The following is a 24542-nucleotide window of genomic DNA, read 5'->3' on the forward strand; positions in this document are numbered from 1 at the left end:
ACTTGGCTAATTGGATCTTGAAGTAATTATGTAATTCAGACATAAAGACCACCCTGAAATGCTTCACTGGTAAAAACAAGGAGTGTTATCACAGCGCTTTGCTGTGAAGAAGCATTTCTGAGTGTTGTGGATTCTCATTAGGCTCATTACTGAATCAAGTAGTAAAGCAAGTTCAGCAAACTTTTAAGTGAAGATTGGAGAAGCTTATAATGAATCTAAAGAGGCTTTTAAATCTTCAATATTTTTATTAATTAAATACACCATACTGGAGCAAATGTCTCGGAAAATATCACAAATAAATTTCTCTTTCATTCAGCATTTATATGTTGGTGATGATCTCTACATTACGGACTATGAGCAGATTTCTTCAGTTTGCCGTGGGTTCAAGGTTTGAAAAAGGGGGCAAGGAAGAGGAGGAGGAGGGACTGGAGCTGAGTGCGGAGGGTTGAATGTACTGTAGCCACGCCTGGACAACGACATTTACATGCATACTGTACATACATGGTAAGTTTTACAAATAACACCAAGAGTGTGTTCATGATTTGTTTTTCACAAAAAGCCACAGATTTTTTTTTTTAAAACCCCATTTTTTTATATATATATTTATATACCACCAAAGAAAGAAAGAAAGAAAAAAAAACACATTCCCCTTTTGACAACACCTAAAATATATAAAGTTGAAACACCATGTTGTTGGGAAATGAGGATAGAAAAGGAAGAGAGGAAAAAAATGAAAAAAGGTCCTTGTTTTTCCCCAAAATGTCTTTAAACAAATATGCAAGCGTTGAAAAACCTGCATCTCTTAAACCTCATTAGTCTTTTTTCTTCTTCTTCTTCTTCTCTTTCCCTCACTTCAGTCACAACATCCTCTGTGTGTTATTTCATTTTTCTCTTCCTGAAGAGTCCCCCTTGGATTCTGATTCGGTCTCCTTTTTTTTCTTCTTTTTTTTTCTTTTTTAAAGTTATTCCAAGGTCAAGGAGTCCTCAGCTTCCCGATTCAGGTGCGTTAAGTGCAAAAAAGTATCCGCCCGTATTTGGGGAAAAAAAGCCACGGTTTGAAGGCTGAGCGTGGGGCGGGGGGGTTGTGGGTGGGGGGGAGGGGTGTTTGCAGAAATAAATGTCAGGTTACTGGTTAGATGGGTGGAGGATTCCTTTCGGTAGGGCGAAAAAAAGGGCCTTAGGAGCACAGCTAAAAAAGGCCGGGGGTGCTGCTGATCCACACTGTCTCGGGTGACGATGGGTAAGGGCTAAAATGAAGGCACACATCCTGCTGCTTTCCTGCACGGCGTCCGTCTAACACACCTGGAAAACAGCGACAGATAAAAACAAACAAAAGAATTAAAAAACTGTCATTGAGAGTTCACAAAATCTTCCATCCTGATAAATCAACCTTCCCTCCCCGCCTGCTCCAGTCGTGAAGCCCCTCGTTTTAATTTATTGATCAGCCAGGCTTTGAAAACCATCTGGTGTCCCATTTACTTTGCATTAACTTAAAAGTGCATTCATGAAGCGATTCTCTTTGGTATAATTATAACCGTGCTCCGACATAACTGCAGGAGGTGCTCAGTCCTGTGAAACAGAAAAATGCAAGGGGGGTGTGGGAGGGAGGGAGGGGGGGGGGGGGGGGGGGGTAAAGACAATTATCTGTCTGGGTTCCACCAGCATTCAACTTTTTCATCTTTTCTTGTTGTTTTTTTTCCTTCGTGATTCTAAAGGGCCGATTTACTTTTCCCTTCATCCCTCAAATCACTAGGAGGGCTTCAGTCTATTAGTAATTGCAAACTCCTACTTGGGGGCTAATTAAAGTGACTGACGCTGGGAGGGTCTCACTCCCCCGGGTCAAAGCAGCTCTGTATGAGAGAGGTAATTTGTCTGTTCTGAACAAAGAGATTAAGGAAGAAGCTGGGGGAAGAAAAGCTTAATAAATGAGCATCAAATGTCCTGCGCCTACGAGGAAAAAAAAACGCAGGCGACGCCAATTATGTCACGGCCAAATCGCACATCATCAAAAACAATGGTCAGCAGATAACCCCCGTGTTTCTGTGTGAGCGGTGACTGCTTCATTTTCTCCTTTTTGCTTAACCAGCCTGCGTGCCTCGATTTACTCTGTGTGCTGCTGAGGACGCATGAGGTATATTGATTTTGAGAACTTCTCACCACGAGCTGTTATCCTCCTGTAAGTCTGTGTTATTTTCAGGCCGTCCGAATTCTCTTTTAGTGAGAAGAAATGTGACCGTCTGTGTGATAAAGTGCTCCGGCGGCGGGATAATTCTTCCTTATTTCACTCGGGGAGATAACAAAAGCATCCTGAGACTGTTCCCACTCAGCGACGTGTCTCTTGTTTATTTAATAATTCTCTCTCTGCTATAATTAAAGCACCAGGGCCAATATTCAGATTGCATTTTAGCATCAATAATTCAGCAGTTTTCACTACAATTGATGTTAGCGCATAAATAAACAATGAGGCCTCATATTTACTACGCCAGCCATGGTACAAGAGACATGGGGAGGGGTGGGAGGGGTGTTGGGAGCGAGGACTTAAACAGACATTTAAAATTAAGCTAGATAATGCAACGGCTTTCAATTTAAATGTGAGGAGCTCTAAGAGCTCTAAGAGCTGATTTGTAAAAGTGACAAGCCCTTAAAAGGCCTGTGACGTGGAGGCAGGGAGAGGAGGAGGGAGGAAGGGGGGCCTTAATGGAGTTCTACCTCTCCTCTACTCACAAAACCACTCAAGGTGAAATGCATGCTCCCAACAATATAATTCCTCTTTCAGTCAGACTCTGACACACTCCCAAACACCTCCCATATCTCTCAGTACTGTGTGTGCAGACAAGGTATCAATAAAGCTCCTTGTTGTGAGGCAAAAATGATTACATCTCCTGCGGGCAGAATGAAGTTATCCTTCCTATATGATTAGGCCTTCTGTTTTGCTTTCACTGGAGGCATCAAGATCAAATCAGGGAAAGCCATGATGACAGCTTTCATGATATACTAGCTGCTGCAGCTCGCTGTCTGTGTTCAACCTCGGGTCTCGGATACATATTTTTTTGGCCTTGGAGTAATAACTTTAGCCCAGGTGATCGCGCTCCTGTTGATAGAGTAGTCAAATGCTGTTTTAAACACTTTGTATTAATGGTGACACGTTTCATTTTTCAAGTCGCTCGGGACGGCGAATAAATTCAAGACGAGTCAAATATGTATCTGCTCGTAACGAAGCGAGTGTGAGGACAGTGGTACACACGCACAAAAAAGGAGAAAAAAATCATTTTCACATGTTTTGTGCTGACGTTTAATACAGATTTTCTGAGTGCATGTCCTCCAACAAGAATGATGGAAAAATCCATTGGCTGCCTGAAAATAAAATTCATCTCTGCTCTGAAAGATTTAATATCTGCTGCATGCCTTGCAGTAAAGTTGAATCAACTACATCAATATAAACAGAGTGAAAAATGTTGGCGTGAAAATTACAGATGTTTTTCTCCTCCTGCTAATGACTCCCGCTGACTGATGACAGGCTTTTACTGTCTGTCCTTTACTTTGAAGTTATCAGACGCCCCTTTTAATAATACTTTGAAATGACACCAACAAAGAACTGTGGAGCGGTCTCCAGCACCAGAGAGGCCCGCCACATATTTCACTGGTGCACAGGGGAGGGAGGGTGGAGGGTTGTGGGGTCTTACCTTCTGATCGGGCAGTAGTGGGTTCGTCTGCAGTGAACTCAAATGGCCGTTGATGAGTGCTGTGGGTCTGTCGTGTTCGCAGAACAGGCTGCCGTTGATGTAGTGGAACCGATCCCCGGGGACGAGCCGGTTCCGGCAGGTGGAACATGTGAAACACTGTAGGGGGGGCAAAGAGAGAACCCATCACAACCAGGCCTGCAGACCACGAGGCAGCGCTAAATTCTATAATGTCACATAAAAAACCTCACCACTCTGTGTAGGTGTTTGGTAAAGGTGGTACAACAAAGTTGACAACAAGTAAACTATTTTCCAACTTCATTTCAGCTGCTGATTAGAATCATTTCAAGAACTGCAAAAACTACATGATTGTTTCATTTATTTGGTCATTGTTTTACTCCAAGTTTCTGCACACTCTCCAGTTTAATTATTGTGCTACTTATAAACATTTAGTTCATCTTTAACTAGAGCTGAAATAATAAGTCCACTGACAGAAAATAAATCTGGAAAAACTTTGAAAATTGGTTCATTTGAACAAAAATGTCAAACATTTGCTGCTTCCAGTGTTTAAATTGTGAAGATTTGTGGATCTATATTTAGATTTCGGTCTGTTGATTGGACAAAAACAAGTATGGAAAACTGTGATGAGCATTTTTCACTATTTTCTGACATTATTTAGACAAAACAATAGATGAATGGAGAAACCAAACAACAAATGGACGGACAATGCAAAAAATAATATTAGTTGCAGCTCATTTTTCAGCTTTGAATGACCTCATAAATCATCATAATCATAATTTGGTATAACTGATTGTGTTGTCTTGCATTATTGAACTCATCAAGCTTGAAAGTTTACCTTGAGATGGTACACGTTGCCCTGTGCCCTCATCACCAGTTCACTGGCTGGAATGGACTGACCGCAAGCACTGCAAGCTCCGCTGTTTCCAAATAATCTGAAAAAGAAAATGAAAAAAAAAGAGGGCAAAGTGTTACTATGGAGCCACTGTATGTGTCTGCATAGATTTAACCTTGTGAAATGGAGTGTGGCATCCACACTTTAGGGCTGCTGAGTATGTTGAATGAATGAAAACTATATTCAGCGCCAACTTCACTCGTCCCTCAGCTCCATTTCTAACTTTAAACATATGGGCGAAGAAATAAAATAAAAAAATCCAACTTCATGAAGAAATCGAACATCATCACAATATCAACTCCAAAAAATTAATCCTCCAGTCCTCTGCTCTCCGTCGGCATCTAGCACTGAAACTGCATATTACTTTTTTTTGCCGCCCATTTTTTGCAGCCTAATAATAACCTGGAACATAAGCAATCACGACCTAAGAGGATTTGATTGTACATCCAGGCGGAGACGTAGTGCTTTTGCCATTAGGACTCCTGTGAATGCTCTGTCAGTGCCGTGTTTCCATTAGAAACCCGTAGCTACTCGGGTTGATATATAATGTGCATGGGTTAACCTTTTCAATCATGGTGTCAACACTTTAGATTTGCTTCTGCTCATCTCTTTCGTCCCTAACCTTCTCTCTCTCTCTCTCTCTCTCTCCCCTCTCTGCCTCTTGATAATGAAATGCTTGCTCCAGCTTCCCTTCTATCTTCCTTCTGAGTTCACAATTTAGATTACTTCATCTCGGTGAGCAGCAAACTGAATGAAATTTCGATTTGAGCAGAAAGTAATTTACTGGGATCTGGACCCATTTGTCATCATATCTCACCGGGTGTTTGCTCTATCACTGCACTTTTCCTAAGCAATCAAATAAGACCACGGCATCTGACATGCTCCGGAGAGAAGGAGGGGGGGGGGAGAGAGAGAGAGAGAGAGAGGGAGGTAGAGAGGGGTGGAAAAAAGAAAGGGATAGAGAGGGAGGAAGGAAGGGAGGAGTTGTTAAGAGTGGTGTGTGTGGATCAGATGAAGTTATTTGGGCTAAAAAGAAGAATTAATTATAAGAAAAAGAAACAAAGTGTAAGAATTCTCGAGGACAATTTTATGTAAAGTATTTAACAAATTCATCCTGAGACAGTGAGGGAATAAATGCTTCCACCATCCCGACCGTAAACCCGAGCAGTTGTTGGGATATATTGACAAACAAACAGGCGAGAGAGAGAGAAGAGCTCTTTGCAAAGGGACACAGAAATGGCTTTCAATAAGACAGCCTAGGCAGAAGCAAATTTTGTCTTGGCATCATTTGGAAAGGCTCCATCAAAACTCAATTTCAGAAACTAATTAACTGGAGACTGTCGTCACGACGCTGCCAATTCTCCGCTCTCACTGGGACACACATGATAGCGGAAATGAACATATAGGCCTTGGCTTCCTGTGTTCGTGAAGACAAAAAAAAAAAAGCGAACCGGGCGCTTCACCTGCAAAGACGTTCCTCCTGATTTCAAAGCCGCCTTCGAACTTTGTCGCAAATTCTAAAAATGCCTCGTAATTTCGTGTCGAGTTTATTCTTAAAGGAGTTTTCCTCTACGTGAAACACTGTTGAGACTATGGGATATTTTTTTGTCATGGCCCTTTTCTGTTTAATACCAGGTTAATTATTTAACTCTGGCATGGCTCTTGATAGTGTTTGATTTAAGAAGCCAAAGCCTTTAGGTGCTCAATTAAGTTGCTATATCGGTTTGAACTTGGGCTCTAATGGCCTCTTCTGCCAGTGAACTACAGCGCTGAGGTGAAGTAGACACTGCGGGTCAGTATAATTAAGGCCAAGGGACTCTTTAATTGCGATGACACATCTGGTTTCAGCTCCCCCCCCCACACCAAAAAAATATCAGTTCTCATGCTTTCCAGACACTGGCAGTGGAGGATGGCTGTTTTCTTCCCCTTTGTGAATCCGACGTCTCTGATTAAAATAACACATTCGGAGCTGTCCGTCGTCTATAAAGGCATCGACTTGGATTTCATTTCGGCGTTGACTGCCAGGTGAAATATAGCGAGGCTCGCCGCTAGGCTGTCTGGGTAAATGCAGACCTCGTTCAGCGAGGCCTTTGAGTAGGGTAAAATTACCCCACAACAATGATTTCTGCAACACAGTCCATTAAAAATGCCTCTCTACATCAGCAGCCAAAGCACCTTAAAAGCACTAGGCCATATTGATACTGAAGCGGGGCTTTGCATAATGGCAAGAGCTGCATTAGAGAGAGAGAGAGAGAGAGAGAGAGAGAGAGAGAGAGAGAGAGAGAGAGAGAGAGAGAGGAGTGTAGTGGGGGTAGATTGCCGAGATGAGGGAGGGGTGCGCGTGGAATCTGTGTTTGTGTACGTGCATGTGTTTTGGGAGGAGGGGGATGGGGAGGTGTGTGTGTGGGATGGGTGGTGGTGATGGTGATGGCAGTGGGGTGAGGAGCAGGAGGAGGAGGGAGGATTGGGTTAGGGTGGGGGGGGGGGGGATCAGCCAAATTACACTTGGTTAATTCAGAGTAACAGATCTGGCCCCAAGTGAATTGAAGGCCTTGAATTAATTCTGTTATGACAAATCAAGATAAACGTTTCCCCTAAATTGCATGCGATTTAATTAATTTCTGAGATCCCAGGCTTTTTTTTCCTTTCCTGGCCTAATAGTTCACATTCTCTTGCGCTGTCATAGTGCTCGAGTGGGCAGACTTCAAAGTGATATTAAATAACCAACTATTAGATTTACCTCACACGTTCTATTGGAAAAGTGCCATTTAATTACCTAGGCTTATTCAATTAAGGGGACAGCATTCTCCCTGAATCCGGCAGCCACAAGTAAATTAATTCTCCCTCTACTACAGTAGCAGCCCGCAGAAATAATATCACCTCCGGCTTAAAACAACACCCATCCACCCCCACCCCCATACACACACACCGCCCAACTGCAAACCCAACTTTGGCATTAAGTTTGACATTAAAGCTTTTTGGTGGCTGCGCTGCATGAAAAACACGGAGGAGCGGCGTGCTTGTCCTGTGATGTCTGTGACATGTAAATATTCCAGTTTGATTGATGGGAGATGGATATCATCCCGGACCAGGCGTACATCCCATTATAGGCGTAATGTGACGCGCTCCGAATCAATCTCATGAGCATTTGCTGTATTAATGTAAGTTAGGAGCCACAGATTAAAATGTATGTGATATGAGCAGGTTAGTAATCTATTTAAAAAAAAAAAAAAAAGAAGTCTGGCCCTTTAAGATGAAGGGGGGAGGGAAAAAAAACAAAAAACAGCAGCAAATGGCCTTCGCAATAATCCCTCTTCTCTATCTGTCTTTCTCTCTTGCTCTCTCTCAAAAGCCAATTTGCTTAATTAAATGTTTTGTTTGCAGTGTGGCTCTCATTCATTTCGGACACGTCATTGGGAGCGGATACAAGCCAGGGACCAGATCTCATTAGATAAAACCCATCAGGACTAAAGGAAATGGAGGGGGACTATAATTAAAGCATTTAATTGTGTAGACTCACTGTCAGATGTTTTTTTTTTCCCTTTTTTCCCTCCCCCCTCCCTCACCGCTCCTATCTTTATCTCTGCAGAGATCTCATGGTTCCATAATATGCGTTTTAGCTCTTCCACAGAGCATGCTCTCATTACAAGTGGAAAGGTGTATCCAAACCCCCCCCCCCCCCCTCCACCTTCCTCTCCAACCCCCCCCCCTCCCTTTTCAATTTTAATTACGTTATAGTCCCATTATGAATGAAGTACCCCATTGACTTCCTCATCCTTTTTATGAGGTGGGTGTGAGAGCGCACAGGCACACTTTAGATTTTTGAATTATCCGTGCAGATTTAATAGCAGCGTTGCATGTTCATGCTGAGTGTAACGCACTTCCATCTTCTGTGTTATTAAAGCAAAAACATTTTTAAAAAGACATGATGAACTCAGATACATGAGTTTACTCTGAAACATGTCTTATATGAATATAAAAGTGAACTGAATTCATTAGAATGGTTCAAATCAATATCGTTCTTGCACCTCTGAGTCGTTCAAGGAAGTATGTGAACTTTCCGTAAACTGTTCCTCCTCCTGACACATCAGCCTGCTCCACATTACCAAGATGAGACTGCCATCAATAAGCTGTGGTTGGGTAGTCTGGCACTACCTACTAGAATATTTAAAAAGGCTCTCTTTGCTAATTGAATGTTCCTTTTTCTGTTGTATAAAAAAAAGCCTAAAAAATAAATAGTAATGTGTGCCCAACTCCAAACACTGTGCAAATGTTTTACAGAGCAAACATAAATCCTACAAGAGCAATTTTCTGTCCTTCAGTTGACCATGAACAGCGAACAGGACAGACGTGCAGATGGTCTGCAGAGCAACTCCTCTGCTTTGTGCTCTGTCCACATGGCAGCTTGTTTGACCTCTTTCGGTTTAGACTGGGGAGACTTCAACCACCATACTTTAATGAGCACTGATCACGTTAGTACAATGTGAGACATGTTCAGCAGAAATATACCCAACCAAAATCCATGTTCTGTCTGTTTTTAACTTGATTTAACACCATTACTTCATATATTCCACAACTTTTTTCAAAGTAAAGTTAAAAGCTTTCTGAGAAGTACAATTCTTCAAAAGTAATGCGAGATGTGAAGTCAGTTTTCTAACATCTGCTGAAACATTACATCTCTGGTAAAAGCAATAAAAGTTAGTACTGTCCTAAATAATGCATGCTCCCTTTCTCACCTGATATAGTCATTTCTACAGAGGATCATGCCGCTTTTCGTGTAGCACGACGTGCCGATTTCGCCCAGCTGGGCCTGGCAGCAGGAGCACTTGAGGCATCGGCTGTGCCAGTAGCTGTCCATGGTGTAAAGGAGGAAACGGTCTGCGATTTTGCCCCCGCACCCTGCGCACCGCTTCCAGGACAGAGAGCCTGTGCCAACCGGTGGCGGCTGGCTGCTTCCTCCGGGATTCACCATCGTCCCTAAAAAATAAATAAAAAAACAGACACAGATGAGATGATGTTGAACTAGAAGGTTGCAGTTTGATACTTTTAGAGCTCAACTATTGTTTTGGACACAATGGGGGTCAAGACCTGAGATGGATGTGTTGGTTACCTTTAGAGCAGGGTATTACTATCCTGATCACGTGAATTTATCAATTATCAAATTCAAATCTTGTACCCCTTGAACATCTTGTTGCATCAGCGTGCTCTGTGAGTGGCTGCAGACTGCAACTCCTACAAAAAGCACAATAGCTGATCTCATTAAGGGAACAGTTCCGAGTCCTGTTCTGCTATAAGAGAGCTCCGAGTCATTTAGTGAACTAATCTGCCCTTGATCTCCCTGTCTCATCCTACGTTGCTGTTGCTTCATTGGACCTCTCATGATGAATGTCTGTTAACTGATAACACCGGGGGCCAGAGGAACAATTATGCAGCACGGGGGGCTTTTGTTAAAAATTCTAAATAGCACAATCCTTCACCGCACAATTCTTTCACTCTGAATAGAGTCAGTGCTTATTGCAAGAAGAAGAAGAAGAAGAAGAAAACCACAACAGAATACAGTGTGAATAGAGTGAGACATGACTGGCTTCAAGAGCTGACATGTGAAGCAGTTTGGCTTGTCTGTTTACCAACACTTGATGCTCAGTAGGCCTTTGACCTGAGAGATGGATGGGCTTCATGTTGCTGGAGACTGATATTTTAACAACATCAGGGGGAAAAAGGAGGGGGGGAGCAGACATCCCTGATGTAGCACAGATCTACTGTAATGATGCCAAATGTTCTAATCTAATGCATCTAATGCAATGCAGGCGTTCGTTTCACCCACAGAAAAATGAATGTGGGATCTTTCAAATGTAATCCTCTCCAATTTGGTCAGGCAGACTACATGCCTGGATAAAGCCAAATCTTTGTTGAAAGGCAGGTAGGCTAATTAGAGTTGGGGTGGGAAGAGGAGGAGGGTTAAGGGAGGGGGGTGCACAGAGAAAAGCATTCAGTAAGCCCATTAGCGATGGCTCTTAGGGACAAACCACAGCGTACCTTAGTGCTGATTAAATCTAAAAGGAGATGAATCAAAAAGCCCGACCTGAAAGTGACTCCCTGGATAAACAAGACGGACCATCGTCAAGTTTCATTCAGAGTTTCTTTTTTTTTTCTTCCTCCTTTTTCTTTTTTCCCCCCGTTGAGGGATGGAGGGGACAGGAGGGGAAGAGGAGAGGAGGAGGGGGGGGAGAGGCTTTTAACTTAAATGGGCTAACTCAAGTAATTACACGGGCAGGCAATTTGGGCAGCAGAGACTAAGTCATGGAAATAGAGGAGAGAGAAAACATATCAGGCAGCCATGTGCTAAAAGGTCCTGTCCACTGGCTGCTGCTTTCCTTTCTTTCTTTCTTTCCCTTTTTTTAAAAAAATTGTTTTTAATGGAAACTCAAAGAAATGTAGCATCACACTGGTGTCACTGCGTTGTGAGTTAAGTGATAAGGTGGAGGAATAATGTCGCAAGAATAACACAGCCTATTAAATATGACGACTTAAACCAGAAAAAAGACACAAACAGAATGGCCTGAGCTTGTTTTAAATGTAAATTAGCTTTAGTTAAGGTCGAAATAAACACTAGTTATTCTATTTTTTACCGTGTCACCATGCAGTATAGCTGTACAAACACTCACCTCGTTCGCCTCTTTTAAGCGTAATGGCTGTGGAGTTAATGACTTGAAGGTAGGCAGGTAAACAGGTAACAACAGTGTTTCCCCCCCTCCAAAAAAAAAGTACAGGTTAAAAAAAAAAAAAGCGGACACTCTATCGTCCGCTGTCGGCCTCCGAGCTCCGCCAACCTGAGCGGCTCACACCGGCCACAAGCGGAGAGAGAGAGAGAGAGAGAGAGAGAGAGAGAGAGAGAGACGGAGAGAGCCGAGCAAATGGAGTTATCAGATAGTATTTCCACTGGATGCTTCCCGCCTCACTGTTGCTGCTGCTGCTGCTGCTTCAGAGCTTTTTCCCCCCGCTGGAAAAAACAAAAGGAGTCCATAGCGAGACGTAATTACAGGTCTACGCATGCCGTAATGTCCTCAAACCGTGACAAGTGCGTGTTTTGGCAGACGGGAGAGAAAAAAAGGAAGGAAGGATATAACGAGGCAGGCGGAGAGGCTGTAATTGACGGTCCTCAGCGCTGCTCTGCTCTGGTCTGCGGGTCCCGTTAGCTGGTTGTTGTACATGTGTCGCTGACAGGATGAAACCTCCAGTAAAAACCCCTTTTAGCCGAGTGACGAAGGTGACGCCGCAGCCAATCGGCGCGCAGCCCATTTAAGAGGAATAACAAATCCGGCCAATCAGAACAGGGGATGGAAACGGAGGTGGACCGGCAGAGATGTGGAGCGGAGAGGTGCGAAAGAAACGAAGAGACGAGTGTCAAATGTACACACTGAAAAACACTGACAGGGATACTTATGAGCATGAAGACACTAAAGAAAGCCTTATACTAAGCCTGTTTGAATGTGAATGATCACGTGTCATGTTTGTTTGCAATAATTAACTGTGTAATTTATCTTTTTTTAATCGCCTAAAATATTTATAAAGGGCGTAATTGGCTGTGATAGCTGAATATCATCCCTATAAAACTGATGGATTTTGCTCTCCTTCATTTTTGACTGGTTTCCTATCAGATCACACGCAGCATCTTTTTTCTCCATACAAGCTGCATGGCAACATCCAGTGAGCTCCATTCGACTCACGTCTGAGTTTAATTAGTTGACATTCAATAACTACTTAGTTTACCGAGGGTGACTCCAACCTCTGGGAAATATCATGGCCTAATAGCTGCGTAGTGGCGCCATCGTCTGTCACTGAAAATAATCGCAGCAAAGGCCTGCTGTCGTTTACAACCTCATTAAACCTCAGGTCATTGGTTTCAACACCTATTAAGGCTAATCTGCAAGACCTCGATTTGGCTGAGATCCTTTCAATTCATTCAGTCTTACAGTTTTAGCTTTTCACCCTCATGTGAGACATCAAAGGGGAGATAAATGGGAGGCAATTGAAGCACATTTTAATAAAAGTAATGTGGTGCTGACATATTTTCTAACACGATGTTGAAAGAGAAGTGAATTCCTCCTCTGTTTTTAATGCTTGGCTTTTTAACAGAAGAAGAGCTGCAGTGTAGAAGCCTAACAAATATTATGTAGAAAAAACATTGTGACGTCAACTAAAAAGAGTTGCCATTGGACAAAAGTTGCTTTAGAGAAAAGTTGTTTTAGATTCACCAGGTTTAGTGGTTTTACATGACAAAACAACGTTATTATAAAGACGCCCCAGGCTTCATTAGAAAGACATCAGATGTATAAAGATGATCTTTTTCTTGACTTTAATTGTTTAATTATTCCTGCAGCTCCAAAGAGATTGTGTTGCATCAGGCTGATTTCCCTTTGGCAAAGCCAATGCTACTCCACCTTGGTTTGAGCCACATTCTCCTGACATTCTCATCAAGCCTCTCACTCATTAGAACAAAACCCACTGAAGATGGCGAAGAATATCTTTTCCACCAAGGAATGATTAATTGATATAAATGATTAAAACAGAAGGAAATTATGAAATGAATTTGAAAAGGGGCCTCACAGGAAATGCTTTGTTTGTTCCAGGCCTATTTTAATGAGCTTTTCATAACTGGGCAAGAGAAATTACTTTGCGTGTTCTTTTTCTGGAGCTATTTTGCAAAATAATTATGGCTAGTTGAAGTGAGGAGGGGGAGGAGGCGGAGGGGGTCAGGGAGCTGTGGGAGGGTGGTGGTAATAGTGTTGGGTAGGGGGTGGGGGGCGTTCCCTCAGAAATTGATCATCTCTTTTCTCTGCTGAGATCTCTCAGTCCTGTGACAGTTTCCAAGCAGCTGCATTATGAATCGGACCAGATTAAAAAAAAAAAAAAAAAATAGCAGCACACAACAATATGGCTGAACACTATTTCAATGTTTAAACAGGGACAAGAGAGTGTCAGATGTGGCTCGCAGTGTTGATACTCCCCACAGGGGTGATCTCACCGAGATGAAAAGGAGACCACGGTGCTTCATAATGAATCTGCTTGTCCTGTGGGAAAAAGCAAGAGAGCCACATTCAGCGTGCTGGTTAACTTTGGATTGGGATTCGCTCTGCGTTATATTCTATTAACACGACACTGTGCCACAAAGAGGCCTGTTTCAATCTGTACATTTACACACCACGGGCAATCTTCTGTCCAAACAACACAAGGGTCACCATAACTTTCTCTCACGCTCATTTGAAATGATCACGTCGGATTGTTTACCACAGCAAAGTGTGGCTTTGTGTGTGTGATGAAGCAATGCGCTTGCTTTCTCGCGTGAGTGTGTGCAAGTGTGTGTGTGGGCCGTCTTTTGGAGAGAACTATATTCAGTTAGCTGAGCCAACTGATGAAGGAAGATTAGAGTTCAGATTATCTACAGATAGAGAGGGCCCACTCCATGACCGCACGGAGGATGGCAGACTCCACAGAGAGATCTCCAAATGCAATCTGCTGAATGATTAACTGGCTACTTACCTAAAAACACATTAAAGGAATAGTTTTTGGGGGAATTATGCTTATTTGCTTGATTTTTGCTGAGAGTTAGATGAGAAGATCTACAGAACACAACCCTGACGTATGAGATTGGTATCAAGCTTCTCATTTTGAGCCAAATCTTTTCCCCCAAAGTTGAATTATTGCTTTAAATCATGCTCCAACATTTGGACACAAGCAATATGACCAGTACATTCAACTCCTTAAAGTCCCCCTCTGATCTTTGTTTTCTTTTTTCTTGTTCATACAGTTGAATGTTTGAGCTCCACTGTGTTGAATGTTGTAAGTGCAGAATTTGACCCTAGAGGACTGCTGAAAGTGGAAAGTTTCTTTGAGCTCATTAAAAAATCTGATTTAAAGGGAGCGGGCCTACGAGCAGGAATTGTGACGTCACAAGTGTCATGTGAAAACTTGAAGCCTACAGTGCACAAAGACTGAGAATTGACTTTACAGTGAAGTAGGACTCACCTTTGTTTCCAGCGGTTCAACTTTTAAAATGTAAAATATTTGCATATTCATGAAACATGGCATTTTTAATGAGGGAGTAGGAGTAGATCGCGTTTTAAGGATTTTTAAAGTGATAGCCTAATCGTACTTTTTTTTTTTCCCATGTCAGCCACACATTATTATTCCGAGCAGAGTATTTGTGTAAGTCTTAATACATGTGTGGAGGGAATCTTTCAACGTTTTACAACAGTGACAGTTCTTGTATCAAAGTCTGGGTAAAAGGTTTGATACAAAAAAGAAAAGGAAAAAACACTCTGGTGCACTTGTGGGGAAAGAAATGAATAAAAACCATTTTCAGTTCAACACATTGCAAATCAATACACTCCAGCGAGTTAATGGTTACGGTACACTACAGTCAGGCGATGTGTAGTCGAAATGGCATGAAAATAAGCACATTCACAATGACTAAATTTGTGTAATCAAACCCTTCAATCTGAGTTCATGGCTGCGTTGCTTTGTCTTTGTGGTATGTTCTCTGTACTCCTTCCACTTTCCCGTGTGGTTGCAGCTCGACTTGGGTCACGAAACAATGAAACAGCGAGAAGTGTTTTGCTCGATTTTTCCTCTCTCAAAATATGACTCACTTCATTTATTTAGTGTCATTGATCTTGTTTTTTTATCGTTTGTAATTAAGAAGAGAACAAGTGAACAACTCAATAAATACCCCTATACAGTGGATTTTTCTAAACCACTTTGTCAGAAGCAATACAATGTTCTGAAGATCGAGAGATGAAAAAACTGAAGCGAATATGGTAGTTAAAATGATCTGTGAATGTAGCACGGCTCATTGTGCCCTCTATGTGACACATACTGTAAGAATTTACAATCCAAACTGCTATACTAGCAGCATTTCTTAGCCTTAAAGGTACAGTTAAATGTTTTAGAAATTACTCTTACTTTCTTTCTATGAGTAAAAATAGAGGGTTGATATCAACTTTATGTCTTTGCACCAAGTACAAAGCAAGAGCAAGGACATGTTCAGCCTAGCGTAGCGCAAAGACGTGAAGCAGGGTGACACCATTGACAGTATATAAACACAAACTGCGTGTATCCGCTTCCTACCGCTGTGCAAAAGCAAAGCCAAAAAGTCTCCTTTCCTGCCGACTGACAGAGGTTTGAGAATGGTAGTTACAATACAGTTTAGTCAATACAGTGGTACAATACAATACAGTGGTCGTTGTACTACAGTTTTATATTGTTAAAATATATTTAAAAACAAATGTATCAAGAAAAAATAGCACTTGTGCAAACATCAGAATGATAAGAATTATCTAAAATGACAGAAACCACCTTTATGTGATATGTACTTTGATATTTTAGTTTGAGCCGCTAACATGGAGGGGGCAGGGCTTATGACCCATACCGCAGCCAGCCACCGGAGGGCAATCAAGATGTCTTGGCTTCACTTTCGGGTAGCTGTCATATCGTCCATCTTTATATACAGTTGATGGTCCTGATCCCAGCTCTGTACTTCATGCACCCACTGAAGATTGATATCCATCCCGTCATTTCACTCCCATAGAGAAAGAAAAGAGAAGAAATTGCCTTTAAGTACATACTTTTAAGCAAGTCATTGCAGCATGGAACAATATTTGATGCTTTTGTTGTGTCCATTGTCACAAATGGACTGAAGTCGTATCTTTCAATAGTGAAGAAGATTTTGGTCAAAAAGCAACATGGAAACAATGGGTACTTGACAGTATAGCTCAATCCAACCCTTTCATGGGGTAATTATCAAAGTGTATAAGGATTTCTGTCAGTACTTTACTTCTTGTTTTCTGCATGTGGCAGAATTTTTTGAAAGGTTTGTCATTTCATACTGAAAAATTTACTCTCAATTCCACAAATCTTTTCTCGTTTGATACCATTCTAAACAAAAAGGGACTTTTGTTCCTCCAAAATTTGCTTTACTTTAAGCCAGTCTGAACAGGATTTTGTGCCTCAGAACGCAGACTTTTCCTGTGAAGCTACAGTATATAATGAAACCATCAAGTCTGTCATGACATTTTCATATAAATGTAATGGATTTTGTTGGTTTTTGATGGATCAGGGTGAGCATTTTCAAACACACCAGAAGCCCTTGACAGTAATGAATGTGCATAGCAGAGCCAGAAAACATCTCAGCGATGGGGGGGGATTGAAAAAAAAAGAAAAGTGGAATGATGGAATTCAGAAACTAAATGACAGAGAACCAAAACAGCCCTTCCTTTAAGTGCTTTAATCATTGGATAATTACTTCTACACACTATCTCAGACTCTCTGCAAGCGCACACGTACAAACACAAACAGAACACCATGTGCTGCCTCTAACAACATTGCTTTAATGAAATGTCGTGAATCCTTAATGAGTCTCAATGTCTTGTGATAAATTTCATAATTATTCAACCCCACACAACCGGGGTGGGAAATTCATCAGTCGAAGCAAATTAGTTGGGATCCATTAGGGTTCAGTGTCTTGTAGGGACATTCACTTTATTAGCTCCTTACAACCATTGCCATAATTGGGAGCATATTTCATTTGGCTCTAACCCCACTTTACTGAATGACTGCTCTTTCCCTTTTTTATTTACAGCAACGTGCTCTGCACTGCATAGTGTGCGTACAGTCTCTCTTATACTATACAATAGTGTGGGAGATGATGTGGTTCTTTTGTTTACTTCAGGAATGGTATTTCTTCAACTTCGCCTCCTCTCCTTTCGAGTTTGCTCATTTTTCTTTCAGTCAGGCACCGAGCCAAATCTAGCCGGTCCATCTTCATTGATTCATCTAGAACTTCAAATGAAAGAAGTGGTAAGAAGCAGTGATATCTGTTCTCTTTAATGTAGATTAAACAAGCCAATAATGAAAGAAGGTTTTGTCTTTTTGCAAGGAGGCCATGGTCTGAGCACGCCGCTCCGTGTTGATCAGTGGCACACGGCGGAGGGGATAATTTCTGTAGGATGACTGATGATGGCTTCCACTCACAGATGTCTCTCTTGTTTGTCTCGGGACTGCCTCGGGGTTCGCCTTACCCTCACTCCTCTCCCTTTTGCTCTGACAACCTGCAGACATCTCAGATGAGCGGCATTCTTCTCACAGAGACACCAAGTCTCAGACATGGAAGAATGAACAGGAAAGCCTCTCTGTTTAGTGCTGCTGTCTCTGCGAGGCCATGAGAAACCGTCGGTGGAGACAGGCTCTCGGTGGCGGTTCAGGAGAAGATTATAGGCCGAGAACAAATGCGAGTCAAACTTCATTTTGAAAGACAGCCACTTGAATTCATTTGCAAGAAATTGCATCTGACTTTACTTCATGCACCAGCATTTCAAACCAATTTCAGTTGCATGGTGGCACATTTGAAAAAAAAAAAAAAAAAAAACCAGTTTGAAATACCTCTTGAGAAATCTTATTTTGTGAGAAATAATGGGCCCAATTTGGAGAAAAATGACAGCACTAGGTGTTTGTTCAAATTCCTTTTACAACAAGGACCTTTAATGGCTGTGAATTATGACTGTCAGGATAAAATCTCTTCAGGACGAGGTCAGATGGATGTTTGGGTCAATGAAGTGTGTGATTTTTAGAAAGGGAGAGTCATATCCTACCGACCACCAACAAAAGTTTCTTTTATCCATGAATGACAACAATCAGTCCTTAACCTGTACCAAGTAGTTACTTTTTTCCTGAGCAAAGTTGTTTTTGTGTCTAACCAAACCTCAAACCTGTATTCAGTGTTTTTTTGCCACATGGGGGAAGCAAAAAACAAGCTGTAAACAAACACTGACATTTTAAACAGTTAATATAGCAACGTTAGCAAACAGTTGCTTACAAATACACCAGACGCAGAGCAACATAATCATCAATTTTGAGTTGTGTATGTGAGTCCTCACCTTTTAGCTCTATTTTGTTTTCCAACTTCGACTGTAAATATACATACTGACTTTACCATGTATCAGAGCTTGTTCAAAGTCAATTTACAAGCCATAAAACCAGAAGAATGAGCTGAAGGACACATAAAAGCTGTGTATAGTCACATGATACTTATCTGAAGGTTTGTCACTACAAAACACCTTTCAGATTACAGTGTGTTATAGTGTACTGGAGGGGTGCTACACCCTTTTGGCACATCATGAATAACTTGTGAAAACCAGCAATAGCGGAAACACAGTTGTAATGCAATTTTGTTTGATATTTTCATGGATCTGTTTGCACCAAGGTGGGCAGAGTATGTTTGATTGATAGAAACCAGGCCACACAGTGCAACTGTTGTACCCATTTTGGCATGAAATTGTGCTCGCTTCTACAATGGCAGCCAGTTTAAGGAAAAGGCCCCATGAGTCTTAACTCTTAATTTTCTCCATAACATTTTAATGTTGCACACACTAAGGACAAACTATAATAAAAAACTATTTAAATGAATGGTCAAGTACACGTCTTTTCATTTGTTTCATAATGGGATTCAATAGAGGATCATTACATTGACATTTATCTATTGTGTCTTTCTGAAAATAATATTTGCAGGTCCAGATCGACATCAGCTGGATATATTTTTCATTGTTATATAAATGAATAGTTGAATGAGACACGCGTTCTAAGTTGAAGGACAAACTCACTATCATACATAATGTCATTCATTTTCTCGGGCGACACTGAGTTTTCCACAACAGCCGAAGGCCCTTCATTGAAGCCTTGCTGTAGTGTCTTAATCTCATTCTGCCCACATCATGGCCATGTTTGTCCAAAAAGCCTCTACTGTGGAGCTGACCTGATTGGAAGGTAATAAAAATCTAAGTCGAACAAAGGAAAGAAATAAGCTACATTCAAGCACGCACACACACACACACACACGTGCACACACACACACACACAGAAAATAGCACCCTTATCATCCCCGTTTCATTTAGAGTTGATTGCTGTCGGATTATAATGCAATCACCACGCTGTGTGAGCCGTAACTATGGGAACTGGTTTTAACTGTTTATCTTGCCAGAGATCTTAATTTAAGTTTGAACACTCTGGATCACTTAGATGTGAGAGACATGGTAAATTGACAAAAAGGGGGGGGACAACAAAGAGAAGGGAGGGAAAGGGAGCCGCGGAAGAAAATGGAGAAACAGACACTTTCTTGTTCTTTCTGTTGTATTTCATATGCAATTTAATTTGTCTTTCAGAGAGAAAATCAATTTATGATGACAATCCGCAGGGCAGTAATGAAAGCAGCGGAGTTCCTTTGCCATGGGAAAGTTTCTGCCGGAGAATGCCACTAATCTTGGCAAAATGAATCATTCACACTTTATTTGGACATCTGTGTTAACCCCCCCCCCTCCTACTTCTTCTCCTCCTCCTCCTCGCTTTCATTCATTTGTGACAGTTTTATTACAAGTTGTGCAGGTGGCTGGAGGCTCAGGAGCCAAAAAAGGACGCTGTATGGAGATGGTCCAAAATGTTGAAGTTGAGTTGTTGACTTTATAACGGCGCTTCCTCTGTGTGGTATGATTGTCACTACACTTAGGACACACTCTACTGATATAAAATCAAAACCTAAAAAGAGGCACACTAGACAAAACAAGCTGAAATATTGTCCTTCAGTGTACTTCCCACTATGCTGCGATCTACTCAACTGAGATGTTTGACTTTGACGTGTGAAAAAACCTAGATTAAAGGCTCTATGTAAGCCTCCTCTCTTTTGACACAGTCCTTTAAACTAACTCCATCCTAAATACAGGAAATTGCGCATGCTGCTGTGGTATCCGCGGTGCACTTTGGGACTCACAGAAAGCAGGTCTATCACCTTTTTGGTATTCCAAGAATTTCAACAAAACATTGATATGCCGCCCCTTCTTTGAAATGAGTGAGAGAACTGTTATATCTTTTTCATTTGAGGTAGTTTTGTGACCAAGCTACACTTAAAGTTATAGTCATAAAACATTTTTATACAAACATTAGACCCAATGTGTATTTATAAAGGGGGAACTAAACTATCTGTGTAGTCTTTCTTAGAGCTTTTCAAGCATTTTTTAGCTGACTGATTTGGTTTTATAGCCTGTAACGTCACTGTTCAGTGTCACTGTGTTCATCAGTCTCATTTCCAGCTGTTAGCAGGAAGTTGATTTAACTGTATAGCTCCTGCTCAGCACCAATCAGCCAACAGATGAAAATAGCAATGAGCCGATGAAACCAAAACAGAGCTAAAAGGAGAGTGAATGTTAGATGAATGTCGATGTCTGCTGGAAAATAGGCATCTGCTAGCCACAACAATTATAAGGGGATAATACCTCTAATGCAGCTTTAAGATTTTACCCTTAACCCATCTGCATCATTTTCAGTAAACGCATGCAACGGTTCCTGTTAACTCAGTGTCCATGAAGGCAGTTTGAATCCCACTTGAGAATGATGGACTCTGCCAGTAACAATAAAAAATCTCTACGAAGAAAGGCAATTACACAATGCTAACAACTGGCATAGCTGAGAAAACACCAGCTGTATATAAATGGGGTTTCAAATAATGAATTTTCTTTTCTTTGTTTTTATAACTTTAAGGGCTCTTATGATCTCTTACATTACCATGACACTGATCTTTGGAGAAACTGGAGTCCCATAATAATTTTCTTTGTGAGTAAAAGAGTCCAATTGGTCAGCAGATGTAATAATGTGCAGTATTATTACGATTTTCCTTTTCCTACTTTTGGGATGGTTTTTATCTACCACATATCCATATTTACCTTTTTTTTTAAACTGATGTTTATTTTATTGAAAGTGAAACCTCAGTGTGAGATTTCTGCATTGACTATTCGCACGGCATCTCTCTATTTAAAGAAGGGATCTCTGTCTGTATGTATGTCCTTTACGTATCTCTTCAACCGTTCATCCGATCTACTCCACAATTGGCAGGGGCATTGCTGGGGAGCAAAGGGAGTGCAGGTTCGAATTCGGTGCAGTTTGGACATGCGATAGGTTTAACATTGATAAACTTTGAAAACACCAGTGACCAGTGAGCCGCTTTGCTCTGTGCAGAGGCAGGGTGGAGCTTCAGGGCTCTGTCGACTGAGACAAGGAGTAACAATAGTCAGAGAAGACAGAGCTTTTAATCATGAATGAACACTGTGACCCCATGTCTATACAGAAAGTGTAGCATTAGAAGCACATCTAGCAGGTCAGCAGTGAGTGACTACATAGGAGGCGTTCAGGTATATGGTTAAGCATAGGTTACTTACGTTTTGGAAGTTTAGGATGAATTCAATTTCATATTTAAATGCAGCCCTTGAACTGAGAAAAGAACATTTGTTTAGTGTAAGAGTACAGCCTATTATTTATAACATCTGTGTATAACTGAACTATATATACATATATATATATATATATATATAAATGTTTCTTTCATGTCGTTGGTGTATTCATCATTCACACCTACTTTTTCTATGCATTAAAGTAGCAGCCGGAGGCCAAGCAATCAGCCCCTTTTAGAACAGGCATGTTGTAAACAGACGCTGGACTATTTACATGGGAATATAGGTATTTCTTTGATTTTTGCTTTACTTGAACTTTGCTCTTAAGCATGAAAAATGAGCTCTGACCATATATGAAATGCACAGACAATGTAAGCCCCCAGAAAGAATTCATAATGTCCTCCATCCCTGAGAGCTTGCTGTGGGGGTGAGGTCCTTGACCGCAATTCTCTAAAGCCTGCATTTTGGATTTCTTAAAAATCCATTATCAACAAGAGGAACTTATTGACTATTTTAATGAAAGCAAGCAATTTAAATCTCCAAATGAGAGATAAGACTTAAAACTTACATTATTTGGAATATGCTGACATTTAATTTACTTCCACTTACTGTAACCACTTCCTCTTACTCCTCTGCACTAAATTGTTACTGATGTGTGAAATGGAAATAAGTTGAAGTGGCAAGGTCATTGATCAATAGGAGGTTAATTAATGAAGAGTATGCAATGCTGTTCAGTATGGATTTCCGAATGCCTATGATTGTGTTCCAATCATTGAAATGTCAACAGCATTACATCTTAAAAATGTACCACCTTTTATATACCTTGATTTCTAATTTTATCTCATAAAGAAACTACTGTATTTAACGTGTGACCAACAACTCACACTGCAATAAGCATTTTTCTGAACCTCAGCACTGACTTAGCAGGGGCTAAGTGGACTATTACAAAGGGCTGATAACATCATTTTTAGCCTGTTAATTTGTTCAATGTTGACTTCTTTTTAGACTTTAAAACAAGTATGTACAACATTCTACTAAATCAAGTTATGATTCAACTGCTGGCTTTGAATAAAGATGGTATCTTCTTGATTTAACATTCATTTTCCAACATTTAGCAGCTTTGATCCAGATGATAAAGGGGCCAGGCAGAGGTTCAGCTCTTTGATGAATCCTTCAGAGTGCAAAATGAAGTGAGAATGAGCAGGAACATGTACAGTACATATGGGTAATGCAGTGGAGGAAGGTAATGAATTCATTATGTGCCATGTTTAAGATAGAGCTTTGCAAACAGTGAACATAATGAGTATCCATTGCCATTGACCCATATAGATGCAAAGTCTCAGTGAAAGATCACTTTGAAGAGGGATGACTGCATACAATAATGACTTTTTCATTATTGTATGTAGAACATACAGTAGCTGTAGTATTGTTCAAGCTTTAAAAGTTTGCGTGAGAAAAGTTGTGCTGTGAAAGAGAACAAGAATAAAAAATTAAGTTCTGATTACAATTACGGGACGTGACACTTAGCTGATTTCAAATCAGCAAGGCCAAATTTCACAAAGCCTGTCAATGGTGGCAGCAAGCTCGCCAGATCCCTCCCCAATCAAAAGTTTGCTCTATATAATTTTACGCAATCAGATTTCTCCACAGTCATCCAGTGCAATCAGGTAATCAGAGGGGAGCATTAACAAGACAAATGGGGTTTAAAAAGTGGGTGCACTCTGTTTGCAGGAACTTCCTATGGAGAAGCCCCCTCCCCTCTTTGATTACTCCTATCACCCTCATACGGCGCAACATCCCCGCTAAATAGCTTTCTACTACAGTACAGGCAGTATGTGCAGTAGGAACGAATGTGATTGACTTTACATGTGAAATACGACAGGTAAACGGTTATCCTTAAGGCTATTTATGTCAAGTGATTAACTGCTCCAACAGTTACACTGGATTAATCATATTGTGTACAGTAATGGCTCAGTAGCCTCTTCCGCACCTTTCACTGAAAATGAAATTCAGTGATTCAGATTGCACAGTAAGGTATTACGTGTATTTTCAGTCTGTATACGCAGATGTTACACGTACAGTGTGTGAACTGACTTTGTGCTGACTGCTGTCTGTCTTCTTATAAATTCCAAGTAACGGCTAGCTAGATTAAAACTAGTGATTTACTAAATTGATTTTAGTAATTGAATTACTAAATATTTTTAGTAGCTAAGGGTAGGAAAAATATGAATGTGTAAATTGGTAGCTAGGAAACAGCGTTGTCAAGTCAAAAGCAATTAACTACAAACAGGAGGTCACTAACATCGCAAACTGTAACATAACTACTAGAAATAACAGTTTTAGGAGGCTAAGCAAGTATTAAACTTAAATGCCAAAACTATTACTTTATTACTTTGTTTTCTGTATAAACATATTATTACGTATACAATGTTATATATGTATTTCAGTTTTAGCTATTTTTAGCCAGCATAGAATGAGCGGGCAATATCCAATTATGCTAACCTGACCAACACTATTCAGCTAGACATTATTAGAATTTATTTGTAATTTGGGGTATATAATGCTGAATGTCATTTAAAATCTTCCCACTTTTAAATGTTATTAAACAGAATGTTTTCACGTTGACCAATTTTCCATATGATCTATTTTACTCTTAACAGGACATATGTTAGCAAGGTAATG

The 24542-nt window shown here is 40.9% G+C and overlaps 1 protein-coding gene across 1 annotated transcript; it reads right to left on the reverse strand.

Moving 5' to 3' along the window:
• Positions 1-267: 267 nt before the first annotated feature.
• lmo4b (LIM domain only 4b) lies at positions 268-11779 on the reverse strand. Its single transcript, XM_062424166.1, has 5 exons — positions 11259-11779; positions 9330-9570; positions 4537-4633; positions 3684-3839; positions 268-1302 (listed from the first exon to the last, which is right to left on the reverse strand). The coding sequence occupies exons 2-5, from the start codon at positions 9563-9565 to the stop codon at positions 1294-1296; spliced, it is 498 nt and encodes a 165-aa protein (XP_062280150.1). The 5' UTR covers positions 9566-9570; positions 11259-11779; the 3' UTR covers positions 268-1293.
• Between the last annotated feature and the right edge of the window lie 12763 nt (positions 11780-24542).

This window comes from Scomber scombrus, chromosome 8, assembly GCF_963691925.1.
Source record: "Scomber scombrus chromosome 8, fScoSco1.1, whole genome shotgun sequence".
Taxonomy (NCBI): Eukaryota; Metazoa; Chordata; class Actinopteri; order Scombriformes; family Scombridae; genus Scomber; species Scomber scombrus.